General features: G+C 37.1%; 1 protein-coding gene, 1 long non-coding RNA gene and 1 other non-coding gene across 4 annotated transcripts; 1 reads left to right on the plus strand and 2 right to left on the minus strand.

Annotated features, from left to right (window-relative positions):
* The first annotated feature begins 111 nt into the window (after positions 1-111).
* Positions 112-183, plus strand: TRNAK-UUU (transfer RNA lysine (anticodon UUU)). Its single transcript has one exon. It is a non-coding gene; the product is annotated as a tRNA-Lys (tRNA).
* A 2,883-nt stretch (positions 184-3,066) lies between these two features.
* On the minus strand, positions 3,067-5,896 carry LOC110787111 (uncharacterized). Of its 2 annotated transcripts, XR_002533027.2 has the most exons (6): positions 5,726-5,896; positions 5,515-5,621; positions 4,859-5,006; positions 4,024-4,146; positions 3,541-3,921; positions 3,067-3,449 (listed from the first exon to the last, which is right to left on the minus strand). It is a non-coding gene; the product is annotated as an uncharacterized lncRNA (long non-coding RNA). The 2 variants fall into 2 exon arrangements; XR_008926000.1 differs by lacking the exons at positions 4,859-5,006; positions 5,515-5,621; positions 5,726-5,896 and having other exon boundaries at positions 3,069-3,449; positions 4,024-4,247.
* Positions 5,897-13,906: 8,010 nt separating this feature from the next.
* On the minus strand, positions 13,907-14,581 carry LOC130465488 (uncharacterized). Its single transcript, XM_056834263.1, has one exon. It carries the CDS (start codon positions 14,579-14,581, stop codon positions 13,907-13,909), a length of 675 nt encoding a protein of 224 aa, XP_056690241.1.
* Between the last annotated feature and the right edge of the window lie 7,270 nt (positions 14,582-21,851).

Here is a 21,851-nt window from a genome sequence, read left to right on the forward strand (position 1 = left end):
AGTTCAAAGAGGGCTCCAAATCGACGTCGTATTACTCCAAATTAATAAAACGCGCGTAATTTGTAAAACAAACACAAAGAATGTGTATCCGTAGTTCGTATTTCATAAACAGCCTTCTTAGCTCAGTGGTAGAGCGCGTGGCTTTTAACCACGTGGTCGTGGGTTCGATCCCCACAGACGGCGTTTTTATAAATTTTCAATTTTCTTTTTAAACTTTTGATCCATAGTAAATAATAAAGTTGATATTTTCTCTCTCTTAGTCTTTAACCTTTGAAAAGTGAGAAAGATTTTTCACTCTAGCTTATAAACACTGCTCTCAAGTTACCAATTATGTATCCAATATGTTTAGGCCGCATCAAGTAAAGATAACGCACCTTAGCTGAGAAAAATGCCAAAAGAAAAATATCTTTTCAATGAAATCTTATGTGAGTGAAGCTGAAGTAATTCCGATTGCGTGGTAAATATAATTACATGGTCACATAAAGAAAAAGGTACAAAAGCAGTAGCTATTTTCTTGAAGATCGAGTTGCGGCGTTTTGAGGTGTTTATAGGGGTATTTTTTGTTTTAGTGTTGTATCGGAGCTTCAGATTGAGTGTTGTATCAGAGATTCGGATGACAAACTTTCTCCCACAATAACATAATTTGTTTGGGACTCTTACATATGTGGACTCATTGGGTGTGGGTGATGATTTGAAAGAAAACCCATGACAAAAATTATATGAAATTGAAAAGGAAAAAAAAAGGAAAACTACAATAAACAGTCAGAAAAAGGGTTTTTATAAGCAAACAATAAGCAACGCCTACTTTTCAAACACGAAAAATAGTCGTTGAGCATCAAAATGGGTAATTTTAAGTTATGGGTATTTGGTGAATTAAGTTTCAGAATAAGGGTATTTGGTGATATAAGTATTCAAATAGGGGTATTTGGTGAATTTGAAAATTAAGTTAACGGAGGACTAACGACGTGTTATTAGTAAAGGTATTTTGGGTATTAAGTCATTTGTGAAGGACATTTGGTGAATTTCTGAAAGTCGAGGGACATTTGGTGAATTACGCCAAAATTCGGGGGTATTTCATGAAATATCCGTTTATTTTAAAGAATTAAATTTTTTTTGTCCCCAACAGGCCAATTCATCTCTTTCTCCTCTTATGCCCTATTTATTTAGTTCACCTTTGTAACACCCTAATAAATCCTTGCTTTTTATAAAACATTTTCCAACTTAAAACACAGGAATTACCAAGATATTACCGCCACCGTGATAACGGCTAAGGCTATTTACCAGAATTACGCAGCGGAATTAACTAACTTTCAAAACACATTAAATAAATAGTTAATGGTAATTAAAACAAGTTGGAACCGTTGAGGCCCAAATCCAAATTATTAAATCATTTAAAAATCCATTAACTGTAGATAGTATTAGTCATGACTATAAATAAAATATAGAGTTTATAATTACGGAAGAATAAAACTCTCCACTCGAATCCCATGATAACTTCTCCCGCAAGTTATCTCTACAACCTGCTTTATTAAAATTCTACTCCCCAACAACGCAAATGCAATTGATGGATCATCATAGGGTCATTAAGGCAAAGGTCATGACCAGAAGACATGAAGCACGAAGTCAGCGAAAGATGAGTACGAACAAGCTAGAATAATATTCTATCCTAACATGCTTCACTCGACAAATTAGATAATCCACATGCAAAAGCCATATAATAAACATATAAACGCGGAGACAAGACTCGACACTTGACACGACTCTTGACTCACAGATTAAATAAAAAGTAGCTTCGAATGGGTAAAGTAAAGTATCCTCAAAAGGAAAGAAAGGGTGATGGGAGCCAACCATACACCAAAATAAGTCGGACTACTACCGACAGTTGGGCCATACCGACAGGAATTCCAATGCACAACGGCATAAAAGAGAATGAAACAACGTCTTGTATCATTCTAGGAGTACAAGTTTTCCGGCAAGACTCCCCCCATTTTTCATACTCAAGGTATATACGTTCCAAGAGTTTTGAAGCTCTTTTGGGTTACACTTTACGTTAATTAGTATATTATGTTCAAGGCGACTCAAGACTCTATTCAAGACACAACATACAAACAATTAAACAATTCAACAATGACTCTTCTTATTTTACTTCTTTAGGACTTGTGATCAAACATAGACTCAAGTGAAATTACTCCCATTGTTCCTTCTCAAAAACACTGTTTGAGATAACCCGAGATTGCCTATTAACAAGCGGGGTGTGCCCTTAGCACGAATAGTCCTTAATTCAATTCACATACACTCCCTAACATATTCTACCCCTTGGTAGAATATATATTGCTCACTGGCAATATTCGGCCGGCTCAATAATTATGCTAGACATCCTGTACTATAGCATAATAATAACAACTTGCATGCGCACTACTCATACATGCAAACCAACTTGAACAACATGCTTGACATAATTCAACAATTATAAAAGTCCATAACATGATAGTTCAATAGAATCTACAAAGCATAATTCAATTAATAACATGCCCGTTCACATAGATTCAATAATAATAATAACATGCTCGTTCTCAATATCAAACATGCACTAGAGGAAAAAACCTCAAGTGCGGGCTCATTTTAAGGGGTTTAGTGCGGGCTTTTACATGTGCAGCACATGGACTGCCCGCACTTGATGTTTCTCAAGTGCTGCCAAAATATTGGCAGCACTTGATGTTTCAAGTGCTGCCAATTTGAAAAATGAGCCCGCACTTGACTAATTTATTGCTGCCAATTTTGGAATATGAGCCCGCATTTGACAAATTTGGTGCTGCCAATTTTGAAAATGAGCCCGCACTTGACAAATTTGGTGCATCCAATTTTGGAATTAAACCCGCACTTGACTTAGAAATGGGCAGCACAAGTATTAAAATGAGCCGCACATGGCATATAAATGAGCCGCACGTACTTGATCTAGATTTGTTATATAACCAATTCTCGGCTACATATATTATACAATTGGACCACGCCACTAATGAACCTCCATACATCACATTAAAAAGTATCCAATTATATATATAATTAAATTGAATAGTATATAATTGTAAATATAAAAGTCGATTACATTACAATTATACCAAAAATAAGCTTCAATATCAACTAACATTGGCAAGCCATATCATTCTCAACAATGCCGATGCAAAAAACGTCAGCTAAATAGATACAAGTAGTTGATTTCCGACCAATTAAAAAGAAAATCAACAAAAGTCCTTACTTCCACCTATAGTTCACATTGTCAAGAAAATAACTTAAAAGTTCCATAAACCAGAAGACTCTGATCATTCTCTACCTGCACTCTCCCACAATAACCATGATAATACAGCATACTATACTTCAAAACTCCGAGTCCTAGCTCTACTCATGATCTCATAACGGCCGCATAAAAGTTCAATTGAGCCTCGGAGCAGCTGCATCAGCAAGAAAAATTCGAGAGGGATGTTCAGTTAGAAATAATGTCTACTCCGTAGTACGTAGTACAAGTTTATTCAGCATATGTACCTTATATTACTTCTTACATAACCAAATTTCCAGCTCCCAGTGCACTTCAAGGCATTCATCAGTTCAGGTTTCAAAGACAACAATCTCCAATTAGCTTCCCTTCGCTCAGTGTAGTATGCATCACAGTGAGTCACAACAGACAAAGGAATGGCCAGGAAGTTGCGAGCCATCCAAGAAAGCTGAGGATACTTGAACCCGTTTTCTTCCCACCAGTGCAACACACTGAAGTTCTACATCTGTGGTAAGACCGGCTCTTCAAGATACAAATCCAAATCTGACCATTGAGATTCATCATTCTTATATTGCACTGACCGGAAATACTACATTCAGGCACTGACTGGAAATACATTTCACTATCGTGAAGGATTCCTGCAATAATACCTGTACAGAATCAGAGGAGGGAAAGGTTTACAATACAAGCTCAGGAAAAAACACAGCTGACTGCAAGAAAGAGGAACTGGGAATGGATTTAGAGAGACATACACGTAAATCTTAATGCCATATATCGAGGAATATTTTCGCAAAAGACGCTCAATAGAATACCAAATTGCTCGATCTGATCGACTGATCCATCTTGATACCCGACACGTGGCATTTGGATTGAGGCTGCTCAAGTAGTTTACAGAAGTATTCGTAGTTAGTCACAGATTATAACAGAAAATAATCAGGACTTCAAGTGGACTCAGAACCTCAGGCTAGCAGACATACTAAACTTAACTAAGTGCATAAATGAGGCTTTGCCGACGCTCATCAACGGAATAAATATAATTCAAAAAAGAAATTTCCTGACAGGAGAACGATTAATCACAAATGACAAACACTATGAATCAGAACGATGGAAGGGGAAAGTTATAGATATGATCAGAAGATTATAACAAATAAACTAGTTGCTTACTGGCTACAAGTGAGCTCTAGGACTCCAGATAACGAATACTAAAAGGTTTCATCTCATCCAAAGATAATTAACACAACATTCAGCTGGTTTTGAGTAACTGAAGTAACAAAGTCACGGTGCCATTCAACTAGTGGTGGTGAGTCAGTGATATTAGCACGACAGTAAAGTAGGATAGATTACAATGTTGATTTCATTGCGACAAAGATCTAGAGTGTTGACAGTAAACGTGATAGCCAATGCACTAAGACGAGGGTGCAGATCTTTTAATCTCAAGATCATATCATAGCCATCATAAAATGGTCATATATTACTAATAATATGATTAATAACATCAACAATGAATGTGGTTTCTAATTCCGAAAAATGCTACTATACTGCTGATCCGGCAATCCCGAATAGCTCTCACAGGTTGAAATATATTACCAGAGTTTTGAGCAGCAGCAATGCTTTGGATAAGCAAAGGTCCAAATCACTTATTGAGATACTGCTATGCGGAACTTTAGGTCTGGGATTGTATGACTGAACCACAACCAAGGCATCCCACTATCTTTGATCTGCTCACTCTCGACATCTGCATGCCAATTAGAAATTATATCCCTAATTATCATTTCTGGTGAGATTAGACTAGAAATGTATAGTTAGAGATAGATTTGGGGCTAATAGTAACCATTCAACTGAACTTTAAAGAAGCCTAACAACCTGCTATTGACATATTGCGTCACCAATTTACCAAGGAAAACATAATTTACACTTATATTACCCCCCCCCCCCCCTTTGAAAATAAAACTACAATTCCAACGCAACCCAAACTTCCTTGACCAAGAAGAACCATTTTGCATCACAACTAAGCAGAATATGATTGATATGTTGCAACAGGACTAGCCAACAAACAATCTGTCAGGTTCACTGATGAACTATAGTCTCACATAACATTATTGTCATAGGCAACTTTCTGATCAACTCTCAAGATATAAACTACTTGTGCATATAATAAATCACAAAAGTACCCACTGTAGCACTGTGTAATATTATTGCTTGAACAGACCATCAGTTATCCCCTGATGAGTATTGAGCCTTACAGAAAAGTAGGCTGGCAGCTCACCGAGACCTTCAGAAATTTGTTCCAATGTCACTTGTTGTGCAATCCCTTTCTTCATACTAGATGAGAACATGTTAAAGGGTTCTCCTGTCAAATTGTGAAGAAATAGTCAATTACAATATATATTTGCTAACCAGAAACTAGTTAATCCACTCCTAATTGTTAAAACCAACATGGATAGAAGAAATCACATTATTTAGAAAGTTTGCCGCATTGAAGGTCTATCATCAATGATGATGAGTAGTGACAGTTGTCAAAGCTCTATGGTGAGGGAGCCACATCATTATTTTCACTAACAGAAATTCCGTTCCAGCAACTAATATGTTGTAGGTCACAACATCAGCATCTAAACCTTTGCTGGAAGCCAACAACCTTAATTTATCAGCATCAACAGGTCTTCCCACACGAGTATCAAATAGACCCCTAAATTCGACGTGAAAGGAACACACACAACACATAATTATATTCTGAGTATTGACTCCAACCCTTAGCCTAAGCCTCTCGCTGCAAAACTGTTCACGCGTTCTGTCGCAATCGATCCATAAATCAAACAGAACGTATCCTGTCCCATAATTTGAGATTCGTTAAATAAAAAGGAGAAATATCAAAGTCAAAGTGGTTAGTTTTCTGAGAACCATGACGCACCTCTCAAGGGTGTGTCGTAATGTGTCCCTTTTCGATGATTTAACTGCTTTCCTCGCCCTTTTTATGAACTGTTAAACTAACTAAATCTGATTGTTCTATCACGCCTAACAAATATGATATTTTTGGGAAATCGGATTATCATGCTAGGTCCCTTAATGCTATTTAAATCAGATAATCACGATCGAATTAGTATTATATGTTGCATATTGCTAAAATCAACTCAGATTAGTTTAATAGTTAACGCATGTCCCTTCAATTATTTATGCTGAGCTAGTAAGGATATCCTGCCTCTGGAGTTATCGACGAGCGAAGTAATCCTCTCGGTAGTTACAATCCCCCGAACCCTCAATCTCTACCTTGCGGGTGTATGTTGAGAGATCCCCACACCAGAGATCACAAGGGAATCTACGGCCGTCGTGGTCAAACATAATTGCACTCCCTTTATGTCACGATAACCGGGTTTTGTCAGTTTTTCTCATTGTCGTTAAAAACTGAATGGCGACTCCTATATTACTAGTCAATTGGGTGTATACTCACAGGAAATCCAATTACACTTGATTGAATAAAAAGAATCGTCACACCCACGAGGGACGAGGTCACGCATTAGCCTCGTGCTTTTTCGACCCCCTCACACAGTCAGACCCAGGAGAGGCACATTGGACTGCTGCCAAGAACATTCTGAAGTACCTGAAAAGGCACAAAGATGACTTCCTGGTCTATGGTGGAGATGATGAATTAATTGTTAAAGGCTATACGGACGCAAGCTTCCAAACCGACAAGGATGATTTCAGATCACAGTCTGGGTTTGTCTTCTGCCTCAACGGAGGTGCAGTAAGCTGGAAAAGTGCTAAGCAAAGCACCATTGCGGATTCTACAACTGAAGCGGAGTACATTGCTGCACATGAAGCAGCAAAGGAAGCTATATGGCTAAGGAAGTTCATAGGTAAACTTGGTGTAGTCCCCTCCATTAAGGACCAATAGCCCTATATTGTGATAATAACGGAGCTATTGCACAGGCAAAGGAGCTTAGACACCACCAAAGAGTCAAGCATGTACTTCGTAGATTTCACCTTCTACGAGAGTTCGTTGAAAGAAAAGAAGTCGAGATAAGCAAAATTGGAACTGATGACAACATCTCAGATCCATTGACTAAACCTCTGCCACAGGCGAAGCACAACTTGCACACTACAGCTATGGGAATCAAGCATATTGGAGAATGGCTTTAATGTCCTCGTTTAATGTTTTAAAGTTTTAGAGTTTAATTCTTTGTAAAACAGTAATGGTTAATCATTCACATAAATGAATAGAATTCATTTTTCCATTTAATTTGTGGTTTATTAAATGATGAGTCCCTTCAATTTGACGATATATTCAAGATAGACTGTCAGGACCAGTCCTGTGACTAAGAAATGTCTATCAAGTGAACTTGAATGTCAAAGTTGAAAAAGGTCCCTGGTCGGAGTTTTCTATAAAATTGGACGCATAGAAAACGTTAGACGACTGGAATGCAAGATGACTAGTAGTTATGTTTCTTGAACTATGTGGACATGGCAATGTAGTAATCATTTGCATAGATACTTATTTTGGGAAGACTAGTATCAGACAGGCCTATGAAACTTTACTGTAAGAGATGAAAATCTGTCATAAGTAAATTTCATTAAAATTATTAGACACTAAATCCTCAATACCTGAGTGATTTGAGATTACTTGTTTGAGAACTGGTTACTTTGACGTTGACCAACCGTCGCACCGTAAAAGGAGGCTATAAAGGCAACGCTCAAGTAATCACCTATCAAACAAAGTCTAATCTCAAGATCGCAAGATTGGGATTGTCCTCCCATAAATCGGGATGAGATGCTAAAAGTTGTACAAGGCCGCTCGGAGAGCTAGAAACTGTGAAATGCATGGCCGTGCTCAGATGAATCATAGGCTATGATTATCTGTTTATTTGATCAGTTGAACTCTGAAACCGAGAAACACCTCTGGACATAATAAGGATGACAACTCTTACCTTATGTTCAAGAGAAAGCATCGAGCGACAAAGGAGTTAGGAAATGCACACTTGTCCCTAAGGACAAGTGGGAGACTGAAGGAAATAATGCCCTTGGTCCAAGTATGCATTTAATGTTAAGTCTAATAAATGCGGTTCAGTATTGATTAACAAGTTAATAATTCAGTGAGATCAAGTGAGCTGAATGCCTAGCTAGAGGCCGCTTCAGTTCAAGTGGAATTAATGATATTAATCCACAACTTACTCTTGACTGAACCCGTAGGGTCACACAAATAGTACGTAAACGGATCAAGTATTTAATGGCATTAAATACTCTATCTATGGATATTCGGAATCGACGGATCTTGGTTTCAGTGGGAGCTGAGATCGTCAAAGGCAAGTAAGTGAATACTCCGGAAACGATGATATTGCCAGAAACGGAAATATGGATCGTATCGGAAATATAAATATTATCCAAGTCGTAAATGTTGCCGAAAACGGAAACATGGTACGTATTGGAAAATATTATTGGAAATGGAAATATTACCGGAATCGGAAATATTGCCGGAAACGAAATATTGTCAGAATCGGAAATATTATCGGAATCGGAAAATAATTCCGGAAACGGAAATATTAAATATTTGTTCGAAACGGAAATTAATTCCGGAATCGGAAATATTAAATATTGTTCGTATCGGAAATGAATTCCGAAATCGGGAATTTAATCGGAAGCGCATCGTACGAATTAGCATCGGACGAGGCTTGCTAGAAGAAGGCCCAACACGAAGCCAGGCCCGCGCCCAGCAAGGCAAGCGCCCAAACACGGAGCTGCCAGAGCCTCGCCAGGCCCAGCAGAGCCATGGTACGCGCGCGGGCTGGTGCTCGTGGGCTGCGAGCAGCGACTGCTCGTGTGGGCCGTAAGGCCTGCGCGGGTGGTGTGATGCTCGTGGTCGTGCAACACTCGTGTTCGTAACGAATCCTAATCCTATCGGAATTCGTGCATTGATTTAATCCTAATCCTAATAGATTAAATTTATTATTTAGAGTTCTAAAAGGATTCTAATTAATAAATCCATATCCTAGTAGGATTACAAATCCTTTTCCATATCTCTATAAATAGGTGCCTAGGGTCACAATTTATAGATACAACAATTCAAGTATTCAAAGTGATTTTTGAGAGCAAAAATTCAGTCACATCATTGCCTACAATAGCTGAAAATTTATAGTACCTTAAGGGCGATTCTAGTTGGTCAAGCTTAAGGCGGATCCGGACGTGCTGTGGACTATCTACGGAGGGACGACACTTGGAGTCCTAAAGACTTGTTCTTGTTCGGTTCGGGCGCAGCTAGGGAGGGCACGCTACAAAGTGTATGCATCTAAATTATGCTAAATGATTATGTGTTAATAATATGTTTCCTGGCTTTATGGTTTTTCCGCATGATTTATGTTTATTCATATGTATCATAACATAACATATACATGGTATAAAATTTAAATGTTATTTAAAGGTATGGTACTAATGAAATACCAACCTACGTCAAAAGGTAGTTCTAAGGTACTAAATTACAAAAGTAGTATCACATTGAACGAATATTTTCACTCATAGATAATATTGTCTTACTTCCTCTGTATTTATTTAAGGGATACACTTGGCCGGGCGCCCGGGCATGAGTATTAAGAATAAGAATTAAATGAAATAAAATAATAAAGCAAGTGGGGGTTGGGTAAATATTTTATTAAGTAAACAAGTGGGGACCATGTCATTTTGGGGTGTGGGAGATGGGGTGGGTTTCTGAAATTATTTGTTTACTAAGATGGTGAGTCATAGGTAAATTAGATGTATTATTTAATTAGATGGTGGGGTTCATAAGTTACTAAAAATGACAAGTGTATCTCTTAAATAAATATGACCGAAAAAAACAAGTGTATCCCTTAAATAAATACGGAGTAAGTCAGTGGTACACATACAATATCAACTTTTGTTTCTTTTAAGCCATTGGTACTTGTGAAGTGCCAATTTAATATATTTTGTATTAAATAAATCGATAACTTTCCAATTATGAATAAATTGTTATATTTGAATTAGTACTCTATGAATTTCCAATTATATTTCTATGAAGTACTAATTTCATTTCTATTAATGTTCTAGAATTGAACAGAAACATCAATCTACCTAGTAACTCCAAATAAATTTGTCAAACTATCGGAAATTCAGTACAAACATCAATTATAAAAATTTACAAAATTTTCAATAAATTAAATATTCCGGGACTACTACCGACGAATTCAAGCAGTTATGGGATAGTTCGTACCAACCCTTCTTCTTGTTCTTCTTGTTTTCTTTCTCTCTCTTGCCGAAGAACCCTGATCTTGCTTTCTTTCTCTCTCCTCTCCAGGAACCGCAATTCTGAAACGCCTAACATTTCGCTCCAACTTTCCCTCCAACTTTTCTGTGTTTTTTCACCAACAAATTGGCGAAACTTTCCCATCAATCACTAGTACAGAAATGACATTTAATAGCGTTCTTTTAATAGCGTTTTTTCCTCTTTCCCTATTAAAAACATTAAATACAACATATTATAGAGCTTATAAGATAAGCGTTGTCATATCCTATAATTATTATAGTGCTTCGCAATAAACCGCTATTAAAATCTATTAAAAATAAAAATTAAGTTAAAACATAAGAAAAATTGAAAACAAAAAAACTGGGTTCTCTTTCTCCCGTTTTCTTCTACGCCCCCCACCCAAACCCTTTTATGTACTCTCAAGCCTCAACCTCTCAAGATTTCCAATCGGAGTAACTATTTGAACGCCCTACAATGCCGACAACACGCTTCATCTCAAGTGGTTTTTTTTATTGGTATAACCACAATATCTCTCTTGTATTAACCACATTTTCATGGCCGATCCATGCTTAACCTAAGTTTATATCTCGCATTTTTTGTTTGATTTAATTAATTACGTCTCCCTTTCCTTGATTTTGTTGATTATTTTTCGATTTGATTATGAATTTTTTCGTTTTCTGGATTTCAATTGCAGGAGAATTTGCTTGATGTTTTTCTAGGGTTTTTGTAGGTGTTTGATTGATTATCGAATTGATTATGATTATTTTATAAAGCTCCTTTTAATCGGCGACAGTTTTAATGTAATTGTTTTTTTATTGTTTGATTGAAAATACAGTTTTTTTTTTTGTTTTTTTTTTTGTAGATCTTCGACTGTTTTTCTGTATTGATCGATTTTTTCAATTCGCGATATTCTTGGCATTATGCGTGTTTAGATGGCATCCATCCAAACTCATGCTCACAGTCCACCACCGAAGAGATATGCTGTGATGTAGATATTGACATGAGTGAGAAAACTAAGATTGGATCGAGCCATCAATGCATCCATACCAGTGGAATTTGACACAGTCTCCTGGAAGGGGGAGAGTCCATGATGCTTTTAGTCTCTTGCAGGCTGAGCCTAGTGATCAGGTAATCTCGAGTATAAATCTTGTTGACTAAACATGGTGTAGAAGCCAAATTGTGATGATTTTCTTCCGTGTACCGAGTTTTGATCATGCTTTTAATTACACCAAAATCTGGTTAACTGCCAATAATCTGGTTAACTGCCAATAATCTGGTTTATGAATAATGAAACAAGCAGTGCTGTTTTGGATAGAAAGCCAGGACATTTCCAGTTCTGTACTGTTTTTTTTTTTTTTTTGGCAAATAATAATGAGCTTTATTTACCAAGTAATCAGAGTGTTAACAAACTCTGAAAACACCAACTGTCCAACAGACACAACCAAGCACCTAGCTAACCAACACAAGCTAGCAAATGAGCACAGAGGCTACTACTGACATCTACACTCAACATTAAACATAATGTTGCTAACAACAGTCTTAACTGGATCAACATGATCCCTAAAGACCTTAGCATTTCTTTGCAACCAAATACAATAAACAGACTCAATGAAAGCTATACTATACTTGCAAGCTTGCTTCTGTGTGCTTCTGCTTTTCTTCACTGCAATCTGAACTTCCTCATGCCAAGGCAACACAGTTCTATTCACACCTAAAGAAAGCAGAACCTGCTTCCAAATCTCCTGAGAATAGGAGCAAGAGAAGAAAAGGTGCTCCAAGTTTTCATTTTCCACCTGACACAGACCACAAATACCATCAATATTCAGCTGCCATCTTATCAATCTGTCTTTTGTAGCAAGTCTGTTCTGCACTGCTAGCCACACAATGAAGGTGCTCTTTGGACTAGCATGGCTATTACAAATCAATCTCTTCCATCCCACCTGAGCTCCAACTGAATGAAGAAACTTGTACATTTTCTGAATTCTGAATTTACCAGCTTGCACAAACTGATCCACTCCATTTGCCTGCAGAAATACTTCTCTATTATGCCAAATTTTCCTTAATGACCAAGTTAAACCATTAGGAATTGGCATAGTCCAGAAGTCTCTATGCTGAATGTAATAAGCATGAATCCACCTCACCCAAAGCCTATCCTGCTTCAAAGCTAAAGCCCAACAGTGTTTCAAAACTGCTGCTTTATTCCACACAGTTAGATCCTTAAGATTCCACCCTCCACAACTCTTAGGGAAACACAATTGCTCCCAAGAGATAGAAGCTTTCCTAGAATCTGCATCAGCACCAGTCCACAAGAAACATCTACAAATTCTCTGAATCTCCTTCATCACCTTTTTAGGCATAACAAAAATCTGACACCAGTAGAGCTGAATACCAAAAAGTACAGATTTCACCAGTTGCAGCCTACCTGCATAGGAAAGGAACTTAGAAGTCCAGCTCTTGATTCTAGCAACAGTTCTATCAATGAGAGGCTTACAGTCTGTGAAGGAGAGCTTCCTAGTTGTAAGAGGGACACCCAAGTATCTGAAAGGGAAAGAACCCTTAGGAACCCCAATTGAGCTAACAATACTGGAAGCAACTTGATCAGAAACACCTGCCAAATAAACTTCACTTTTGTTCAAATTAGCTTCCAAACCAGAAGCCAAAGAAAACTTGGTAAAAGCATCAAAAAGAGCTTTCACAGCACCCTCATCAGCTCTGGAGAACATCAACAAATCATCAGCAAACATCATATGAGTGAGATCCAACTTTTTGCATCTAGGATGATAAGAGAAGTTAGTATCTTCAGCAAGAGCAGCAAGACACCTTGACAGATATTCCATACCCAAAGCAAACAAATAAGGTGAAATGGGATCACCTTGTCTCAACCCTTTCTTTGCAGGAATTGGTTTAGTGGGACAACCATTTATCAGAATGGAATAAGAAACAGAATAGAGGCACTGCATCACCCAATTCACAAACTTCATAGGGAATCCTAGCTCTGAAAGCATGGTTTTCAAGAAAGGCCACTCTAAAGAATCATAGGCTTTTTTCAGATCCACCTTGATCATACACCTAGGAGAAACATGTTTTCTAGAATAGCACTTCACCAACTCACAAGCCAGCAAAATATTATCAGAAATGGATCTACCAGGGATGAAACCAGATTGAGAACAATTTACCACTGTACCAATAACACCTTGCATTCTAGCAGTAAGAATTTTGGAGATAATTTTGTAAACAACTGAGCAGCAAGCAATTGGCCTAAAATCCTTCACACAAGAGGCATTCTGAATCTTAGGAACCAAAGTAACTGAAGTGTTGTTCACTTGCTTTAACATCACCCCAGTTCTGAAAAACTCTCTTACTGCTTCATAAACATCTGCTTTCACAATCTCTCAAGCTTTAAGAAAGAACAAACTATTGAAACCATCAAGCCCAGGGGCTTTATTGATATCAATGCCTTTGATAGCTGCATCAATTTCTGCATCTGAAACAGGAACCACCAACATTTCTGCATCAGCAGCAGATAGCTGCTTCCCTTTCCTAACCACTCCAACATCCACACCCATCAATGAGCTAGCTGCAGTACCAATCAACTTCTTATAAAAAGAGCTAACTTCTTCCTGAATTTCCTGAGTAGTGCTGAGCTTCTTCCCAGAATCATCATACAAAATATCAATGCTATTCCTAGCTATCCTCTCCTTCATTGCACTAAAAAAGAATTTAGAGTTAGAATCTCCTACTTGCAACCACTGAATTCTTACTTTCTGTCTATATGCACTCTCCTGAATATGCAAAAACTTCTTAAGAGTCTCACTACAATCCCTCTCACTTTGTTGCACATTACTATCAGTAGGGCAAGAAGCTAACTGGATCTGAATTTGACCCAAATCAGCCCTTAACCCCTCAATTCTCTCATCAAGCTTAGCAAAATCTTTATGATGTAACTCCTTCAATCCTTGTTTTACTGCTTTCAGCTTAGTCCACACCTTGAACATGGCTCCACCCCTTGGACAGGACACATCCCATCCCTTTTTAACTACATCAAGGAACAGAACATGATCAGCCATATAGTTAAAAAATTTAAAGGGTCTACTCCCCCCCTCCCATATGAATATTGCAAGACATAACCAGAGGTGAGTGATCAGATATTCCTGGAGGCAAATAATCCACCACAGCATCAACAAACTTAGAATGCCACAAAGCATTAGCAATGGCCCTATCTATTCTGGAACAGATTCTCAAGTTACCTTGCCCCTTATTGCTCCAAGAATAGTAACTCCCACAACTCTTAAGCTCAGCCAACCCTGCAGCATCCATACAACTATCAAAATCCTTAGTTTCCCCTTCTGTAACTGCATTGCCATTTACTCTATCAGCAGCTAATAAAACTGCATTGAAATCCCCCATGACAAGCCAAGGACAATTAACAGTACTACTGAAAGCAGTGATCTCTCTCCACATTGGTCTTCTAGTATCAACAGAGTGCAAACCATACACAGCTGAAAATAAAGCATCAAACAATCCATTCTTAGTAGCAACATGACAGTGAACACAAAATTTAGTTTTTTGGATAAGCTGAACTGACACCAATGCATGCTTCCAACCAATCCATATCCTTCCCCTAGGAGAGTGCTCATAATTCATAATCCACTGCCACCCAACCCCTATTTTCTTCTGAATTTTACAACTATTCTTCTCCTGAACTTTAGTTTCTAACAAAGCTACAACACTAATGTTATTACTAGCTAAAAACTTTTTTATTTCAACTACTTTAATGGGATCATTCAATCCCCTCACATTCCAGGTACTAATATTCATGGTGGATCAATTGGGAATTCCACTCCATCACTACCAGCAACCAATTCCTCCCCATTCAAATCGACTTCAGCAAGCCCCACAGTCTGAGCTGGAGTTCTAATATCTCTTCTTCTCCTTGAAACAACTCTCCACCCTTCATCAAGCACTGGAGCAATTGGAGTAAAAGGCTTATCATAAACAGATAACTCTCCATTCTCCCCATCATCCTCTTGTATAGCATCATTAGCAGTCAACTCATCAGTAGTTTGTGGTTCAACATTTGGTTGCACTGCTTTAGGTTTCCACACCTTCACAACCTTCTTTCTCTGAACAGCAGCTGGCCTAAATCTTGTGGTATTGACTCTTGTCTGAGTACAGTCATGCCCCACAATCTTACACTTCTGGCAATAAGGAGGTAGCCATTCAAACTCAACCACCTGTTTAACAATGTTACCCATAGGGTCCTGAATCTGCACAGATTTAGGCAAGTCACCAGTTACATCCACCTCAATAAGAATTCGAGCAAATGAAATTCTTTGCTGTTTAGAAGTACATTCATCAGCATATAGAGGATCTCCAAGCAAACTCCCTATTCTGCTCAATGAATCACCCCCCCAACAGCTCAATGGTAAGTTAGGCAACCTAATCCACACTGGTACTACCCTCAATATTTCCTCCTGGAAATTAAAACTTGCTGTCCAAGGTTTAACAATCATAGGTTTGCCAAAGAACATATGAGGACCAGCCACCAGAACTGATTTCTCCAGTTCTGTACTGTATTCGCTCTGTTTGAAAATACTTGTCCCAGTTACAAAAAGAACAAATGTAGCAGTAACAGATTTTATAGGAGTTCTTGTAGTAATTATGATTATATCAGGAAATCTTGTTAATCACATGCACATTGCTTTAATAATTGCAGAGGTGGAATTGTGACTTTAAAATCTAGAAGAACAGTGCCATCAGTCTCCAAGTATATGTACTTAATTTTCTGTTATCAATATGCGTAAAAAGGTCCTCACACATGAATGAAATCATGAACTGGCTGCAATTATTTAATTAGCCAGGCCCTAGGAAGAGTAGGAACCTTAGAGTCGTAATAATATCACATCTGCAACAGGCCCGGCCTAAATGGATTTCTTCTTATCAATCTTTAAATGCATTAGGTCCTTAGGCTTCTGAATTGAATACGTCAATATTGCTTGTTTGAAACCTTTTGTGAAGTGAAATTTAAGCCTACACACAACTCTAAGAACCTCATTACAACTCTCATTGAATGAAAAGTACCTCGCCCTAGATTTTTTCTTCCTCACTCTCTACTCAGCATCTTCTTTTGCTTCATCTGAATTTTAATAGTCTTTCTTCATTAGGGGGTTCTAATCTGGTTCCTCAAATATCGTCAACAATCTGTTCCATTTATTTCTTTAGGTCCCTCAATTTCTAGGGTACTTTTCTATTGAACTTGGTGAGAATATGCAGGTTCGTGTCTAACAAGATTTCCTTCTGTCAAGCATTGACTGCCTGTAGCGCTATGTGCTCATGCCATTCTAACCTCGATAAGTTCCTAGTCATCATACTCTATCTTTTCCCTCATAGTACCATTCACTCAATGAATTATCACACTCAGCATTGTGTTCAATTAACACCCATCCCACGAAACGATCCCTAACCTCAACAATCAAAACTTGCAAGCTTTTAGAGTGAGGTCTAATAAGAGTTCCAGGAACAATTCTTAAATATGAAAGATTTAACACCTAATTAGTGTGTTTAATGGAAACTTAAAAAAATGTTAACCAGCTTTGGATCTTGAAATCCCACATAACATGTAAATGCATTCCAATATTACTAGAATAATAATCAAATTTAAAGTGCCTGATATTAAGTTGAACCTCAATTACAGTGACAGATTATACAACTGTGAGCTTCTCTTTCTCTTCTTTAAAGACATGTAACATAAATCTGAATTCAATATCATCAAAGTTCTATAAGGTGTTTGTATGTCGCACATCGTGTCATGGGAGTTGTACAGGAATTGTACTACTCTAGTATAAAGGATCTTGTATTGAACATACTCGTAACAATGAAAACTTGTACATGATCCTGTGGCATTATCCCCACATGGTGTTATTGAGGGATAATGATCTATATATCAAGTACCAGCCCTAAATAAAGTCTGCACTAACATAATTTAGTTTAAAGTGCTCTCTAATTTTATATGATAATTAATTAATTAATGGTATTGTCTTATTTTTTGTTTCTCTTTAGAGCACTTTTCCAATTTCCAACAGCATCATAAACTATTCCTATAATGTGAAGTTCAATTTTTTTTCTTCATGTATGGCACTTATTGTTTATGGTAATACTAATTCTTTTGGTTTTTTCCCTTATATATATGTATGAATTCTTATACCCCGTTGTTTTACTTTTCAGATTGTCAGTTTCCAAGTTATGACAAAGAGCAAATTGACGAAGTAAGAACCGAATGGTGCACCATGTTGTTCAACAATTTTATAATAGCTAGGTTATGTTGAATGAACCAATAAACATAAGACTATTAATTAATGTATTTTACGTAGTTTAATGTTTAGAATTTTATTTTAGATCTATGTAATCGGTTTTATTAGGGTGACAATTGCAAAATTTCTTTTAATTGAGGTTTGGAAATTAATTCTCAACTATTTACTATTCTTCAATATATGGTGTTATTTTATGGCAAAAAATGAAATATTTTTCCGGTATATTATAAATATATATAAAAAATTAGAAAATAATAACTTTGATAGCGCTTCATATACATCTGCTATTAGAAAATAATTTAAAAATTGGCGTTAAACCTTTAACAGCGTTTCTTTAATAGCGCTTATAAAGTACTATGAAAAAAACATTTGAATTATCCTAATATTACATATGACAGCGCTTTTCAAAAGCGCTATTAAAAGTACCTTTTACTTTTAATAGTGGAGCCATCAACAACGCTTCAAGAAGCGCTGTTAAAAGCATTATTAAGCGCTATTAAAAGCAATTTTCTGTCGTAGTGAATGTTCCCCCCCTCTTTTTTCCCCACACCCCGTTCCCCGTTACGGTGAAAAAGTACATTTTCAGACTTTCTTTTACACTTCTCCTTTATATTTAATCAGTTTATATTATTTAAATGTTACTTGTGTCCAAATTTTCCGCAAGCCATTATGACGAAAGACTTTCTATGAATGGTAGGGATTATAGTTTGTTTTACCACTATATTGTTGTTTTATTTTCTTTTGATCGATACAATTTGGTTACTTTAGGGTTGAGGAAAACTGAAAATTATTAGGTGCACCCAGGTGCATGGTATACCCAAGGTATTTTTATGTCTGTGGTGTCCTTCTCACATTTTCTCTTCACATGTAAGGGGAAATGTGATAGGGTGCACCTAATACGTTATAGAGGAATACCCGTGCTTTTATTTCCCGTCATACAAGTTTTCATAGGAGCCTTCCCGGACCTCTTCGGTACATGATTAAGTTTTTATAGGATCCTTCCCGGACCTCTCCGGTACACTTAAATCATGTACGTACATAAGCATGTTTTTTAGAGAGAAAAGTACTATACTTCCTATGTTCCGGAAATATCGCACCATGGTTTACTTTTAGTCGTTTAACCATTACTTTGACTCTTCATATCTCAAATCGTGTCTAAGTAAAAATTATAAAAATTAATATTTAGAAAATATATATCGATACGAATCTAACATGGCCCCACATGAATAAAATTTCATTACGTACAAATCACAAAAAATGGCCAAAGTCGTAGTGCGAATATGTAAAAAATAAATGGTGCGATATTTCCGGATTGGAGGAAGTATATAAAGATGGTTGTGGGTGTCAAGTTGTGTTTCGGGTCAAGCCCGGATGCCTTGAGCTTAACTGGCCCAACCTACGTCAAGCCTTTTTTTTTAAGCTAGCATGTTTTCTAGAGAGAAAAATACTATCTATAAAGATGGTTGTGGGTGTCAAGTGTTTTGGTTCAAGCCTGCATGCCTTGAGCTTAACATTCCCAACCTAAGTCAAGCCTACTTGTTTCATGTCGGGCCAAAATTTTCAAATTGTCGGCCCTGGCACGAAGCAAGCACATATGACCTACCCGGCCTTCCCATAATTTGATCCAAAAAAAGTAGTAATTCCTTTCTATTTAGTTTAGTTATAATTTAACATAAACTATATTGTAACGTGCATAACTCTATATTTCTTTCGTCACCCTTATAAATTTTTCACCTAATTTGATTAATTATAACGCCTAATAAGATAATCTCTGGACAAATATGATATTGCTAGGTACCTTAAATCAATCTAAAGAACCTATTAGGCCTATTGTTTAGTCTTATTTAATTTTATCTGTGCATTAAAATTAATTCAGACTAGCAATGTAGTGTAACACATGTCCATAAGTTAATATGTGACACAAGTATCGGACTTGTAAAGACCACCAGAGTTGATACTGGACATTCCCCGTATTAGTAACTTTACCCCCGAAGCCAAGCTCTACTCTATCTATGGATGTATGTTGGGCGATTTCCATTCAAGATCACAAGGGAAACAATTGTTATTGTGATCAAATACTTGAGCCTCTGTAGATCAAGCATCTATGGTACTCTTGTATCACAAAGGAAGAGTTTTATCATTTTTTTTCCTATACATAGGCTAAAACTGCTTGATGGCTCCATTAACCAGTAAAGGCAGGATAATCTACCTTCCTTTAATCGATTGCAGCGACATATGAGAGAATAGATGAGAATCAACTACAGTACGGATTCTTGATAAAAGAATGGTTGTGCATCTGGATATTGCACCACTTTTCGACCCCCTCGTAGATACCAAACACAATCATACTCTAAGGTAGTAAATTTGAAAAAAAGACTTTCATAAGATGATTAATACAAAAGTGGTGTATTTTTACGGTAGTAAACACCAAAAATTTCAGTAAACTGAAAATAAAAATATACATTTAGATACCACAAAAAAGTAGTTTATAGTTTTTTTTTGTTAGTTTTCTAATTTTGGATGATTTTACAATAGCCACAATAAAATGGTGGCCACCATAATCCAATCAATCTTAACCATTGAATAAAATTGACTAATCAAAACCATTGATTTTTCTGACTTTTTAATTTAATATTAATAATTTATAATTAAATAATTTTTTCAAAAAATAAATAAATGAAATCTATGATCTACATCGGTTCCCAAAAAATGAACAAAATTAATGAAACTCTTTAATTCCTTTGTTGATGTTCTTGAGAGAATCAAATTGAGAAAAAATAATTCATGTTACGGTTGTGGATTACAAATTTGAGTGGATTCATTTGAACAAGTTCCTGAAAATCTTGGGTTTCATTGATTTTTTGTTGATAATTTGAGGATTTTTATTTCATAGCTTTAACAACATGTAATACCCCGGATTTTTAAAACTCGATTAATTATGCTTAATTTTTTTTATTTAGTTAAAATCTTTTAAAATCCTAATCTCGAACCTTATTTTAATTAACGAAATCTTATTCCGCTTGAATTTTTAAATATTGTTACACGATTTATTATTTTTCAGATTCTATGATTTGATTCCAAATTTACGAGCTTAAACTACTTTTTAAATATTAGTTATTTCGTAATTGATTTCGGATTTTTAGTAATTTCGAAACGCTCTTATTTTATTCGGAAACTAAATTTGTTTTCGTTGATGATATTTTATAAAGGATGATTTTAAGCTTGGTTTTAATTATACATTTTTATTTAATTCAATTTCTAAAATAGAAACCAATTTTCAGAAATATTGCCTAATCTTGTGAAATGACCAAAATACCCTCAAGAACAAAATCCCATTTTCTTTTCCTTTCCTGCTCCTCACGTGAACCAGAAGAAGAAGTTAAATTCTTCCTTCCTTCCTTCTTCCTTTCCCTGAATTTAGTTCACGTACAAAGCAAAATCAAAATTTTGCTCCTCCTCTTCTTCATCTACAAAGTCCATTTCAAATTCAGTAAATTGAATCACCAAAAATCAGAATAAAAACCAATTTCAAATTATCCTTCCCTTGTTTCTCTGATTCGGACCATCACCCACCACCACCACAGCGACCACCGTGACCACCATCGATTACCACCACTGCTCGACCACCACCATAAACACCTTCGATCACCACCACACACCCTCACCCTCTCCCTTCCACCGCACGCATCCCCTGCCCCCTTCCCCTGTCTTCCCTTCCTCTTTGTTGTGCTGCACCACCCACGACACGTCCCACCACCGATCACCAACGCCACCGATCACCAACACCACCATCGGCGCAACCCTTCTGCGCCGCCCATCCAACCTCCACCGCCCTGCCTCCGCCCAAAACAACCAAAGACGCCTCTTAACCTCCCCCGCTTCCTCCCTCGATTCGCACCCCACTCTCTCTTCCTTTGACCACCGTGCCGCCGCCCAGCCTCCACTCTCACCATCGCATTAACTGACGCAACCCAGCCCAACCGCCACCTCCCTCCTCCCTTCTTCTCGTGCCTTGTTCCTCGTGCTC

The sequence above is a fragment of the Spinacia oleracea genome, chromosome 1 (assembly GCF_020520425.1).
Source record: "Spinacia oleracea cultivar Varoflay chromosome 1, BTI_SOV_V1, whole genome shotgun sequence".
NCBI classification, from domain to species: Eukaryota; Viridiplantae; Streptophyta; class Magnoliopsida; order Caryophyllales; family Amaranthaceae; genus Spinacia; species Spinacia oleracea.